Genomic DNA, 13331 nt, shown 5'->3' with positions numbered 1-13331 from the left:
CTACATAATTCAATAGATTAAAAACTCGATTAAGCATCCATAAAATTTTGGATCCAAGTATAACTTAAATATTTAACTATTTAAAATTATATATTTTAAACAAAGATTTCATTGATTATTTGTTAAATAATTTTATAATTAATTTTGATGAAAATATAAACAATTATACACAATTACTTACTTTTAGTCATAAGTTCATTTAATCAAATTTTATATTTACGATTATCCTTTAAACACTTTTTGAAACATTATATTTACAATTATCTATTTTTAGTATTCTGATAATAATTATAAATATAATTAAAGAAATCCAAATTCAGAAACTCGTGAAGAAATAAGGTAGCATGAAGCAGAAGGATTTGGGTTTTGATAATTTTAATAGTTTATCAGTGTAATAACTTTGAAATTCATTATGATTACTTGATCGGTTCATGGTCGAACCAATTATTAGATCCAAGCCAGTTATATAACCGGTTCTTGGTTTTCTTGGTCAAATCCGATTCAATCATCGGATCGGTTTGGTTTTAAAAACATTGCTTAGAACCGATTAGTTTGTCACATACTACAGGAATTAGAATATCTATGTCCTAATATTTGAAAAAAAAATATGTTCAAAAGTTATATAGTTTCACTTGATACTATTTTTTTATAAAGTAAAAGGGTCATCCTTATAAAGAGGTGCAAAATCTGTTGAAATAGGAACAACCTTTGGAGCGGATGTAATTGTGGCAGTAGCCTCAGTTATAATTGCAGTCTTTCTTGTAGCTACAATGATAGTGATAGATATTGCTGCTTCAGGCATCAGCATCACTAAAGTTTGTGTTGTTTGGGCCAAAGTCATTATTTTGAAGGTTGCGATTGTAAAATTAATCTCACAAGTCGTTGCAGTTTGGGGAGCTGACATGGAAAAACTATTACCTCAACCTTGTGATTTACACGGTTTTCGCTTACGGTTATGGGAAGCTTTAATTAATACGATCAAATGTCTACAATGATCGTATTTGAATTGGTGCAAGAGTACATCAGATCGACCATATGAGATTTTGTTACTTTTATCTTACACAACAGTTTTCTGTTGGGATGGTCGACTTCTCCCATTATCGTTGGATCAAGTCAATGCTGTTCGGTAAGGAGTAGCTCACTTGAGACATGGGGGTTACTTGGAAGATGGAATGGTTGTATCATATATTTATTGTTTTTGATCACATCATTTTTGGTATAGTGTCCTTGTTACTTTTCATTGACCTTTAACTGCTAACATCTATATCATTAAAACTGAAGTACAAAATCAATATATTTGGATAGGAGTATTGAAAAGAATTAAAGTGTTTGGAAACATGGATTGTAGTCTTTTTACAAAAAAAAATAATTTTGTTTGGAAACAAAGATAGTAATATTAAACAAAAAAAGTAATGGGCTTAAGTTATTAAGTCTATTATAAAAAAATGTTGTCAATATATATAAGAAAATAGCCCGATTTGAAATACCAACTCAAATTATAGTTTTTATATTTCATATTAAGTTTTAAAAATATAATATATGTAATTATCTATATAATGGTACATATAAAATATTATTAATTATATGATTGCTTATATGATGGTACGTACAAAATACGATTAATTATATGATAAAAATATATGATATATAATAATGACTAAGGATGGGTTTTCGGGTACCCATACGAGTTTGATTCTGATCGGTTTTCGAGGTCAAAGATTTCAGCCCTATTAGGATGTTTCTAAATTTTTATTTGAGTTTGATTCGGATCTTTATAGGTCTGGTTCGGGTTTGGATAACCCATTTAAATTATTTTTAAAGTTTTAAATAAATTTCTCAAAATATTTAAATAATATAATATAATATCTATAAATTTAAATAACATATGTCAGAATACCTAAGCTTAACATAACAATTGGGTTGATTTAAAATTATAAATACAAAATCAATAATTATTTTAAGTATTTTTGGTGATTTGAATATACTTTAACTATTTCAGGTATTTATTTTTGACTATCTATATATATTTTTAAGTATTTTAAACCAATTTAAAAGTATCATTTTTGATGTTTTATATACGTTAAATCTAAAAATAATTAATATATAAGTATATAAATCTATTTAGATAAATTCAGATACCCGAATCCTTCGGTTCGGATTAGATTCGGTTCTTTAAATAACAAAATTTTGAATAATTTGAATATTTAATTAATTTATGTTCGGGTTTGGTACTATATTTTCGGATCGGTATTGGTTATGTTCCTTGCAAAATCTTAATAATTACATAAAAACAAATATCATCATATTTTTCAAAATATGCAAATATGCATTCGCGCACCTAGATCAAAGTCTATAATCATTTATTTTAACAACAAGCTAAATAAATATGTTGATTGGAGAGGGAATAAAACAAAGCTAGAGAAATACATAGTTTACCAGAGACACTCTATGTGTCGAGTTTATTATAAAAAAATGTTTTACTAAGATAAATATATTCAATAATTACAAAAAAATAATATATTTCATAAAAGTGAAAAATAATACCCGCGCTTTCGAAGCACGGGTCAAAATCTAGTACCTCATTAATGTCAGATCTGCTAACACATCGGTCGGCGTCCCGGTGTTGATACCCTATTGGAGGTGCTCTAACATAATATTTACACCGATAAAGTTTTAGAATCCAACATCTACAAACAAGTGTTTATTTATTCTACCGGTCACCGGTTTTATGACTAGTTCTTTCGACCATTATAATATTTTTTTCAATTTTATTTTATTTGTCGTTTTAGATTTATACACATATAATAAGAAAATATATAATTTTGTATATTTTCAAAATAAAAATACAATTAACTATATAACTAACCATATTTCAACCAATAGAAAAATAAAGTAGAAATTTTATTAATAAATTTTGTATTGAATTCTAAAATGACAATTATTATGAAACAAAAATTTATTTCTATAACGATAATTAAATCGAAAAAGAGGAAAACTTATACTATTGTGATATTTACAAAACATTTCATTATTCACATATCAATGACTGTTGGCTATAAATTTTCTAAATAATTAATAGACATAAATCAAACATGGCTTATTTATACTATATAACCCCTCAAAGCAGACTATTGAACCATGCATCTTACAAATACTCGATAGTAACATACACTCTCATTCATTATATAAATAGAAAACATAAACACTCAATCTTACACAGTTTCCAAATACCATTCGAGATGTAAGCAACTCCTCTGCTCTTTAATTTTCTGTAGAAAAATAAAATATTATAAGTGTTATATCATAATTCGGCGTTTGCTCTCGACGGCGATAACATATTTCATATATATATATATATATATATGTATTTTTTGTTAAAGGGTTTAACATTTTTTTTTTTTTTTTTTTTAAATAATTATATTAAAATCATCCCGTAAACGGGCAATCAGTTCGGGTTACAAGTTCGATCAGAACAAAAGCTCCCAATTCAATATATTACAACAAGGTTTCGCCCGCCCACTAAACCCGGCACAATCCGCCAAGTTGTTTTTAAAATCCTTAGGAATCTAAAGCCGTTCTCCCCGTAGACGTTGACCACAAGAATGTGAGGTTCTCCTTTCGGATGCCGGGAATTCCGTGACGTCTCCAGAGTAGCTGACTCTCGATGAACTTTTCGAGATCTTATAGCCGTCACCGTCATTAAGCACAGACACTGATGAAGCAAGGAAATAGAACACGTACCCAATGAAAATTGCTCGAAATCCCTCTATACAATCTTCAAAAGCGCCTAACCGGCAATGGCCTAGAGATACGAAGACCTCCTAACCAATAGCGGTAGACAAGAAGACGGGAACGAATTGACCGCTACACGTGAACATGAACTGCTTGAAGACCTGCAAATAAGCATTAGTGCTACAACACTACTGTGGGCAAACCAAATGGAAGCCACAGCATCGGGATGTGCGAAACACCGGATGGAGCCACCAATGATACCGACAAGATCCGCAGACAACACGGAACCTTGAGCATCATCGCCAAACGCCGTCTTAGAGAACCTAAGAACGGTAAGCTTACTACTATCATAGACTGCAACCGGTGACAACAGAGCAATCAAACCAAAAAAGCACACAAGCAAAGACCAAGGAAACCAGTCGACGAAGCTTCAAAGGTCGGCTCTTGAAACACGAGCCGGGAAGAGAACAACCGGAAAGGAGGGAGGTCACAGCAGCGTCTCAGAGCGGCCATAGACGACCAACGCTGACATCACGCCGCAGGAACTGCCACGAACCACCACCTCAAGCAGAGGTACACACCACCGCCTTTGGTTAAGCTCGCAATCGAGCTAGATAAAACTCCGAAACACCAATGGCGAAGTCAAACAGAGCTCACCCTTACCAAGACACCAAGGAGAGGGTGAAAGAACCGCAGCCTTCGCCACCACGAGCAGACCATGGACCTCAGATCTAGAGAGCTAAGATCGGATCTGAACAGAAGCCCGACGCACGCCTCCACGCGCAGCCAACTCTAGAAGCGGCTTAAGGGACCGCCTCCAAAACCCTAAAACGCCGACTCCTCCGACAGCGCCGCCAGAACCCACCGCGCCGTAACTCCATGGCTAAAGGACTCTCACCAGACATAGAGCTTCTCTCGAGCGAAGGTGTCTCTGGGAAGCTTCAAACACAGAGAGACAAGCAAGGCGATAGGGAGTACGAATCTGTCGGAAGAGCAAAAAGAAAACGAGAAGAGGGAGGAAAGGGGAGCCTCCGGTGTCGGGGCTAACGCGAGCGCCGGACGGAAGACCAGAGCCCCCGAGCACCGGAGCAAATCAGATCTGAAGCTTTTTGAATCTAGAGATGGAAGGGAGAGAAGAGGAAAGAGAAGGGAGCAAAAATCCCCGTCATGCAAAAACAGTTCGGGTTTAACATATTTCATATATATTTTGTATGTATGGGATATTTTAGTTTACAATTGTTTAAATAACATATCTGTGACAGGGAATACGGCAACGGCACAGAGAACGGCATTGGCAAGAGTAACGGCATCAGCAATGGCCATGGCATCGGTGATGGGCATGGCAACGGCTACGTTAATGGTAATGGAAAAGTTAACGGAGAAAAGGTGAAAAAAATGAAACCAATGGATAGTGAGGTGCTGAGAGAGCAAGGCCACATAATGGTTGATTTTATTGCTGATTATTACAAAAACCTTGAAGACTCCCCTCAGGATTCCCTGTTCTTTCTCAAGTTCAGATTTGGTCTCTTCTCTCTCTTTTGGTTTATATATAAAACAAACAATATATATTTATTAGATTCTTTTTTACTACATGTATATAACTGTAACCTCGCTATTTGATTATGGTCATTTATGTAATTTTTTTTTTAACTGTATATGCTGTGGGTGATTTGACGCAGCCTGGTTATCTCCGGGACATGTTGCCTGATTCAGCACCTGACCACCCTGAACCGTTGAAAGAACTTCTCCACGGTACTTAATCAATACAGATTTGTTTCTGCTTGACGCAGCATGCATTGCACGTACACGTACGAATAAGCATATGTATATGTTATTATTCACTTTTCTTTTAATTTGAATTTTGTCATAATTTATATACAGACGTTTCAAAGAAGATAATTCCGGGTCTAACTCATTGGCAAAGCCCGAGTTACTTTGCATACTATGCGTCAAGCACGAGTGTAGCCGGATTCTTGGGAGAAATGCTAAGCGCCGGCCTAAGCGTCGTCGGTTTCACCTGGCTCACTTCTCCAGTTGCCACTGAGCTCGAAGTCATCGTTCTCGATTGGCTTGCCAAACTGCTCCAACTTCCCGACCATTTTCTCTCCATAGGTTCTTGATTATTTAAACCTTATAGCACCCACATTGGCGGAACGTCTCAAATGTTTAGCCCATATGATTTGCATAAATGTTCTTCTAACTGGTGAAGAAATGTATAGCTGGCCGCAGAATTAGTTACAAAATTTATAGAGTTATTATAAGTGTGTAAAGTAAAGAAACTATGACCACACATATCAAAATGAGTACATGAAACTGTGTTCCTATTGATTATTTTTTTGAATTATATATTAACAATATTTGTAACTACTAAATGATATATTGCTAAAAGAAAGAATAGAGCATATATTTTTAACCGTATCCTTTAAGCATTTAATTGAATAATTTGATAAAAATGAAGGGAATGGAGGAGGAGTGATCCAAGGGACCGGATGTGAAGCAGTGCTTGTGGTAGTATTAGCTGCCAGAGACAGGATAATGAAAAAAGTTGGCAACACATCACTCTCTCAGCTTGTTGTGTATGCATCGGACCAAACTCATTCCAGTTTTCGAAAGGCTTGCCTGGTTCGTATATATATTTTCTTAAAACATTAAATTAACTGACTAATTAGTTATACAAGTCATATATATGTGGTGATCTTTTATGTAGATCGGTGGAATACATGAAGAAAACATTAGGTTGCTCAAAACAGATTCTTCCACAAATTATGGAATGACTCCAAAATCACTTGAAGAATCTATTTCTAGTGATCTCGAAACAGGATTTATCCCTTTCTTCATTTGTGCCACAGTAAATTACTTAACTAGCTTTAAATTAAAAAAAAACAAATTTAATTAATTAATAATTATATGAAAGAATTGTCAACCAATAATAATACGAGTTGTGGATTATGATGTACCTAATTTTGTTGGAATTAATTTAGCCCATTGCTAAATTATTAAAATGTGGGTTGTCAGGTTGGTACAACGTCTTCAGCTGCAGTTGATCCGTTGGTCCCATTAGGAAAAATTGCAAAGGTAAATAAATATACACATATGTAGTAGTAACAGTAATTGGCTAGTTTATATGGTATGGAGTGCATAAACCATGTTCTTAATCTAGTTCCTACACAGCAGTTATAACATTGCTTCAGCTACTGCAAATATACTTAATTAAAGTATGATTTAATTTGGCTAATAGATATTGATGTTTTGTGACAAAAAAAAAATATTGATGTTGTGTAGAGCTACGGGATATGGATGCACGTGGATGCAGCTTATGCAGGGAATGCATGTATATGCCCAGAATTTCGAAAACATATTGATGGAGTTGAAAACGCAGACTCCTTTAACATCAATGCTCATAAATGGTTATTTGCTAATCAAACTTGTTCACCACTTTGGGTAAAGGTTGGTTATTATCCCTTTTCCCTTAGTATATAGTATAACTAGTTAAATACTTTCATTTTCAGATTATTATACTGTTTAGTCACGTTATATCCAACAACCTTTTTGTTTGTTTGGAATTATAAAGGATCGGTACTCTATACTTTCATTTTCAGATTATTATACTGTTTAGTCACGTTATATCCAACAACCTTTTTGTTTGTTTGGAATTATAAAGGATCGGTACTCTCTCATCAATGCACTCAAAACAAATCCTGAGTATCTTGAATACAAGGTAAAAAGTCCCTCTCATGTTCTTTATTTTGCTAAGAACTAGTAAAGACCATCATTCTGTAATGACGATTGAATTATATGTTGTCATTCAAGTAGCAAGATGCATATGAAATGATTCAAAAAATAATACTACTAGCTAAGATATATATCAGCATATTGTGGTTAAAATGACCCGTTAGCAAAGAGCCAAAGATACTTAAATTTTCATATGTGCTTAGGATGGAAAATATGTTGTGTGAGAGTATATATATAATGATCTAACGGATATCAGGTTTCTAAGCGAGATGAGGTCGTAAATTATAAAGATTGGCAAATTTCTCTTTCCCGGAGATTCAGGTTCGTCGTACTTACAGTTGAGGTTATAAGTAATAACTTATATAAATGTATGCGGTACTCAAATTTGATGTACACAGATCACTAAAGTTATGGATGGTCTTAAGGCTCTATGGTGCCAAGAACTTGAGAAACTTTATAAGAGACCATGTCAATCTCGCTAAGCATTTTGAAGATTATGTAGCTCAAGATGCACATTTCGAGGTAATAAATACATATGAAACAAAGAAATAGAAAACTTATTTAAACGTCACATGTATTTATTGTATAATGAATATTTTATTTTTTCCTTGGGATCAACCAACTGAAACTATTGGTTAATATGTTTTTATATAAATTTGAAGGTTGTCACTACTCGGTATTTTTCGCTCGTTTGCTTTCGATTGGCTCCTGTTGATGGTGATGAAGACAAGTGTAACGAACGAAACCGTGAATTGCTTGCGACCGTCAACTCCACCGGCAAGATCTTCATCTCTCACACGGTGAGTTAAATCTATATAATAAATAAAATATATTTTGTTTTGAAAAAATGATTATTTAATTAATAAAAATCGAAACTTAACTAAATTATGTCAATAGGTTCTGTCGGGAAAGTTCATTTTACGATTTGCTGTTGGTGCACCGTTAACAGAGGAGAAGCATGTGAATGAAGCATGGCGGATTATACAGAAGCATGCCTCCATCCACAACAAAAAATATTGAGAATATTTAAAAAAACTATCTGTCAATTCATTTTCGCACAATTATATTAAACTCTTCTCTATACATCTTGGATGGAGGAACTAAATAATTACTATTGGTATTTTTGACTAAATGATTACTATTATTTTTTTTTTTTTTCATCAAATGATTACTATTATTTTATGATATTGTTTGTATGCTTGACAATATATATTTCACGAAATAAAAGGCTATTTGAACTGTAAGTGTTTGAGTTTATTGTATCGCTATAAAAACGCTCAAAATTACTAATTTCGCAGGTTTTAAAAGCGAGAGCTAAGGATTTTCGCATGTAATCTCTTCAATCAAAATCAAAATTTAATAATTCTGATTTAAGTATATTAGTTTAGGATTTGGGCCTGGCCTAAATTAATAAAATGATTTAACAACTTGTTAACCTTTTAAAAATTGATTTCTTCTCCGATACCAAACCCTAATCCGCTCTGTTTTCCTTGTATTTCTGCGCCATCCTACTACTTTAACGGTTCTCCTTTTTCGGAGGTGAAAGGAAAAAAAAAACGAATATCTCTAGATCTCTCGTTTGAGTGTTGACTCATCAACACCCTTCTGCTATCTCTCTTCTCCTTTGAATTTTCATTGGATTTACCGTCTTTTTTGGAGGAAGAAAACGAAGAGAAGAAGAAGAAGAAGAAAAAAAATCGATGATGAATGACATCATTTATCTTAGTTCAGACGAGGAGGATCATAAACTAGTCGATCACACTTCTTTCTTTGACGATGACATACCTAAGCGTACTTGTCAATGGAAACCAGTTTCCGAGGATTTAACGGTGGAGGACGACGATGATTGTGTGGTATTAGATGGTGATCCTTACAAGACAAAGGTAAAGGAGACTACACTTCACACTTGTGAAGCCGATGACGACATCCTTGTGCTAGGGCAAAAGGGTGAGGTAAAAAGTTATCAAAACCCTCATCAATCATTACTTGGAACTTGTACGTAGGATTTTTCTATATTAAAGTGTTTTACTTTTAGCAACATATAGGATTATTGAAAGTGAAGTTGTTTTGTTCTTTTATAGATAGCTTGTATAGACTTCCCACATCCGCGACATGCCTGCGCTAAGTACCCTTTCAATTCCACGTCACACGACAAGTATTGTGACATGGTGAGACACTGTCTTTTTTTTTTTTGCTTTTCCATCTTTCTTTTATACTGATGGAATGCTTCTCTTGCTAATGGTTTTGCTACAGTGTCACTGTTATGTTTGTGACATACGTGCCCCGTGTCCTCACTGGTGCATTGGTATCTCAACCTATAATCACTGTCATGCCAATGATAAAGATCAGGTATGGAAGAATCAACGTGAATGCACTAGGAGTGGAACATTACTTCCGCCTCAAACTATGCTACAAAACACTTGGTATTCCCCTGTAAACCAGTTTGGGCCATCTACTATGGTTGCGCCTCGCTCGAACACGTACATCAGACCTGGTTACAGATCCGAGCAACCAAGAACCTTTCCGCAAAATCTACAACCTCGTGCTCCTCATCAGTTATACCAAAACCAAAATGATAGGTTTAATAATGGTAACCCAATCCCCCAAGTGTTCTCTTCCAAATCTCTCTCATGGACTCCACAAAGACCAAGTTTACGCTCTACTCCTTTGGATGTTGCTCAAGGCTTCCCGTATAACCCTTACGTCACTCCTCCCACGGCTTTACAAAGCAATTCACAGCAGGCGTTTGGTGATTATGTATCACCTCTAAGTCGAACATCATACGGTAGACAATTTAGCCGGACAAGTGCAGTTTCGTCTGGACCACCTAATCCTCAGGCGAAGCAGCAGCAGCAGCAGCAGCAACAACAACAAAGAAGTGTCAATAGAGCACTTTCGGAGATTGAGGACTGGCTCATGGACATTGGACAGCACTACCCGGATTGATCCGGCTCGTTCCTTTGTCTGGTCCAATTCGGTTTCGAAGCCTTCTTTGGATGATTCGAACATTAGGATTGTATTTTCATATTAGTTAAATTTAGAATCAGTATGTACATAGTAGTATTAGCCAAGAGCTTTTTGGTTAGGACGTTTAGTTTACGAAAACATATTGTTATCAGTAGGCCTAGTTATCAGTCTTTTCTTTTGTTTTTTTTTTTGGACAGATTTCAATATCAATCTAAGTTCCATAATCTTTTGATTGATTAAATTCAAGTTTAGTAACAAAAGTAAAATAGATTCCGTCACTTATTTATGGTAAATCACCCAATAAAGAAGTAAATTCAAAAAAAAATATATGGTCAAGATCTTTTGCACAAAAAAATATTCAGTCCATTCATTTTCGGGAACTTTAAAAACAATTTACTTGGAGAAAAAAATTACGGCCTTCCATAATTCTAGTGAAGAAAAGTCAAAATAAACATAAATAGTGGAAAAAATCAGTTATGAGAATCTTAGAATTTAGAAATATTCTTTCAGTTTTATAAACTATTTATTGTTAAATACAGAGAGATTCAATTCTCTAAAAAGATTCAAAACAGAATCTCGAGAATCTCTCCCCCTCCTGTATAAAAAAACACTAATCTCTCAACATTCTTCATCATTTCTGAAAATGTCTTCGTCTCTCTCTTGCTCCGCCTCTGATCTCATCCCCTTGCTATCAGGCGGAGGAGCCAACTCCACCGCCGCAGCCACCGCCGCGGCGGAATTCATCTGCGGGAGATTCGAGACGATCTCCGGCAAATTCACCGACGCGTCTTACGCGATAGACAACACGTACCTCCTCTTCTCGGCCTACCTCGTCTTCGCGATGCAGCTCGGCTTCGCCATGCTCTGCGCCGGCTCCGTCAGGGCCAAGAACACGATGAACATAATGCTCACGAACGTCATCGACGCCGCCGCCGGAGGTCTCTTCTACTACCTCTTCGGCTTCGCCTTCGCCTACGGCTCTCCCTCCAACGGCTTCATCGGGAAACACTTCTTCGCCATGAGCGGCTTCCCGAAGGCTTCTTTCGACTATCCTTACTTTCTTTATCAGTGGACGTTCGCCATCGCCGCCGCGGGGATCACCAGCGGGTCCATCGCCGAGAGGACGCAGTTCGTCGCTTATTTGATTTATTCGTCTTTCTTAACCGGGTTGGTTTACCCGATTGTTTCTCATTGGTTCTGGTCTTCTGATGGTTGGGCGTCTCCCGCTAGAGCGGAGAACCTTCTGTTTGGATCGGGTGTGATTGATTTCGCTGGATCCGGCGTCGTTCACATGGTTGGAGGGATAGCCGGTTTATGGGGAGCGTTGATCGAAGGACCGAGGATCGGCCGGTTTGAGAATAGAGGTAAACCGGTTACGTTGCGTGGTCACAGCGCGACGTTGGTTGTGCTCGGTACATTTTTACTATGGTTCGGTTGGTACGGGTTTAACCCCGGTTCGTTTGCGATCATTAACAAATCTTACGGTTCGTCTCCCGGGAGCTCGTTCTACGGACAGTGGAGCGCTGTCGGGAGGACAGCTGTTACGACTACGCTAGCTGGGTGCACGGCGGCGTTGACGACTCTGTTCGGGAAAAGACTTATAGACGGGTATTGGAACGTGACTGACGTGTGTAACGGTTTGCTAGGCGGGTTCGCGGCGATAACCGGTGGTTGCTCGGTTGTTGAACCGTGGGCGGCGGTTCTCTGCGGGTTTGTTGCTGCGTGGGTGCTGATGGGATTCAACAAGCTAGCAGATAAGTTGAGGTACGACGATCCGTTGGAAGCGGCTCAGCTTCACGGTGGTTGTGGCGCGTGGGGGATTATATTCACCGGTTTGTTTGCGGATAAAACGTATGTTTCCGAGATCTTTGGAGGTGATCCTAACAGACCGTACGGGCTGCTGATGGGAGGGGGATGGAGGTTGCTTGCAGCGCACGTTGTGCAGATTGTGGTGATTACGGGTTGGGTTAGTGTGACGATGGGGACTTTGTTTTTTGTGCTGCATAAGCTGGAACTGTTGAGGATACCGTCGGAGGATGAGATCGCCGGGATGGATCCGACGAGTCATGGTGGCCTGGCTTATATGTATACTGAAGAAGAGATCAAGAATGGGATTATGGTTAGGGAGATGGGTCGCGAAAATGAGCATGTATAATTAGGTGTTCTTTAGTTTTCTTCATTTTAGTAGTATCTATCTACTCATTTAGTTTTTTCTTTTGGCATGTCATGTGTATACATTTGCTCTTTTTCATTGGAATAAATCATATATTACTAATATGAGTCTCATCGCCTGCTAGAAGAAATAATTTTTGGACATAGCCAATTGTAACATTAACTTGAAATTCTTAAATTATTAAGAAATAATAATATAGATACATAGAAACTCTTAAATTATCTAATTTCTTTTTAGTTTAAAAATCATACTACAATGTTTTAGAATCCAAAAGTTATAAGGTCGGCCATCCAACCAGCCACCATCAATGAATTAGGGTGTTGAATTTGTCGAGTTTTTCTCTTTACATATTAAATTCTCTTTTGTATAATTTCTAACGTGAAACTTAGATTGACATTTCTCATATGATTGATCGTCAAATAACCTGAAACGGTTATATGACCAATTTAAAAGCCATCTTTATTTGACTAAATGATGAATCTGAGGTGGTGTTTAGAAACACTGATTTCATTCGGCGAAAATGGTGTTTATACCAATATAATGACCGTATTTCATTTATCATTTGGAAGAATTTGAATAGTGTAAAAAATTATCAACTTCGTCATCTAACCCATTCCAAAAACAAAATATTTAATGACAGAAAAGTTTGTACAAAGTAATTATTCTTTTTACAACAATTTTAATGTTGATTTATCTTTCAGATTCTCTAGTTAAAAGTAACATAGTT

General features: G+C 36.3%; 3 protein-coding genes across 3 annotated transcripts; all 3 read left to right on the top strand.

The window, feature by feature from the left end:
• The first annotated feature begins 5387 nt into the window (after positions 1–5387).
• Positions 5388–8654, top strand: LOC108839523 (tyrosine decarboxylase 2). Its single transcript, XM_018612279.2, has 11 exons — positions 5388–5484; positions 5614–5844; positions 6191–6354; positions 6440–6580; positions 6748–6807; positions 7015–7179; positions 7394–7450; positions 7721–7785; positions 7863–7986; positions 8127–8264; positions 8362–8654. The coding sequence occupies exons 1-11, from the start codon at positions 5430–5432 to the stop codon at positions 8482–8484; spliced, it is 1323 nt and encodes a 440-aa protein (XP_018467781.2). The 5' UTR covers positions 5388–5429; the 3' UTR covers positions 8485–8654.
• A 278-nt stretch (positions 8655–8932) lies between these two features.
• On the top strand, positions 8933–10618 carry LOC130506098 (RPM1 interacting protein 13-like). Its single transcript, XM_057000724.1, has 3 exons — positions 8933–9416; positions 9546–9632; positions 9718–10618. Exons 1-3 carry the CDS (start codon positions 9165–9167, stop codon positions 10408–10410), a joined length of 1032 nt encoding a protein of 343 aa, XP_056856704.1. The 5' UTR covers positions 8933–9164; the 3' UTR covers positions 10411–10618.
• A 382-nt stretch (positions 10619–11000) lies between these two features.
• On the top strand, positions 11001–12700 carry LOC108840368 (ammonium transporter 1 member 4-like). Its single transcript, XM_018613201.2, has one exon. It carries the CDS (start codon positions 11075–11077, stop codon positions 12584–12586), a length of 1512 nt encoding a protein of 503 aa, XP_018468703.1. The 5' UTR covers positions 11001–11074; the 3' UTR covers positions 12587–12700.
• The last annotated feature ends 631 nt before the right edge of the window (positions 12701–13331 follow it).

Source organism: Raphanus sativus, unplaced genomic scaffold (genome assembly GCF_000801105.2).
Source record: "Raphanus sativus cultivar WK10039 unplaced genomic scaffold, ASM80110v3 Scaffold2883, whole genome shotgun sequence".
NCBI classification, from domain to species: Eukaryota; Viridiplantae; Streptophyta; class Magnoliopsida; order Brassicales; family Brassicaceae; genus Raphanus; species Raphanus sativus.
Note: the sequence above shows the minus strand (reverse complement) of the source record. Positions and strands in the feature narration are given on the sequence as shown.

Coding starts and splice junctions, on each gene's coding strand:
- LOC108839523 (XM_018612279.2), top strand. CDS start 5,430: ATGTTGCCTGATTCAGCACCTGACCACCCTGAACCGTTGAAAGAACTT. Junction 5,485..5,613: donor GTTGAAAGAACTTCTCCACG/GTACTTAATCAA, acceptor ATTTATATACAG/ACGTTTCAAAGAAGATAATT. Junction 7,786..7,862: donor TCTCTTTCCCGGAGATTCAG/GTTCGTCGTACT, acceptor TGATGTACACAG/ATCACTAAAGTTATGGATGG.
- LOC130506098 (XM_057000724.1), top strand. CDS start 9,165: ATGATGAATGACATCATTTATCTTAGTTCAGACGAGGAGGATCATAAA. Junction 9,417..9,545: donor TGCTAGGGCAAAAGGGTGAG/GTAAAAAGTTAT, acceptor GTTCTTTTATAG/ATAGCTTGTATAGACTTCCC. Junction 9,633..9,717: donor ACGACAAGTATTGTGACATG/GTGAGACACTGT, acceptor GTTTTGCTACAG/TGTCACTGTTATGTTTGTGA.
- LOC108840368 (XM_018613201.2), top strand. CDS start 11,075: ATGTCTTCGTCTCTCTCTTGCTCCGCCTCTGATCTCATCCCCTTGCTA.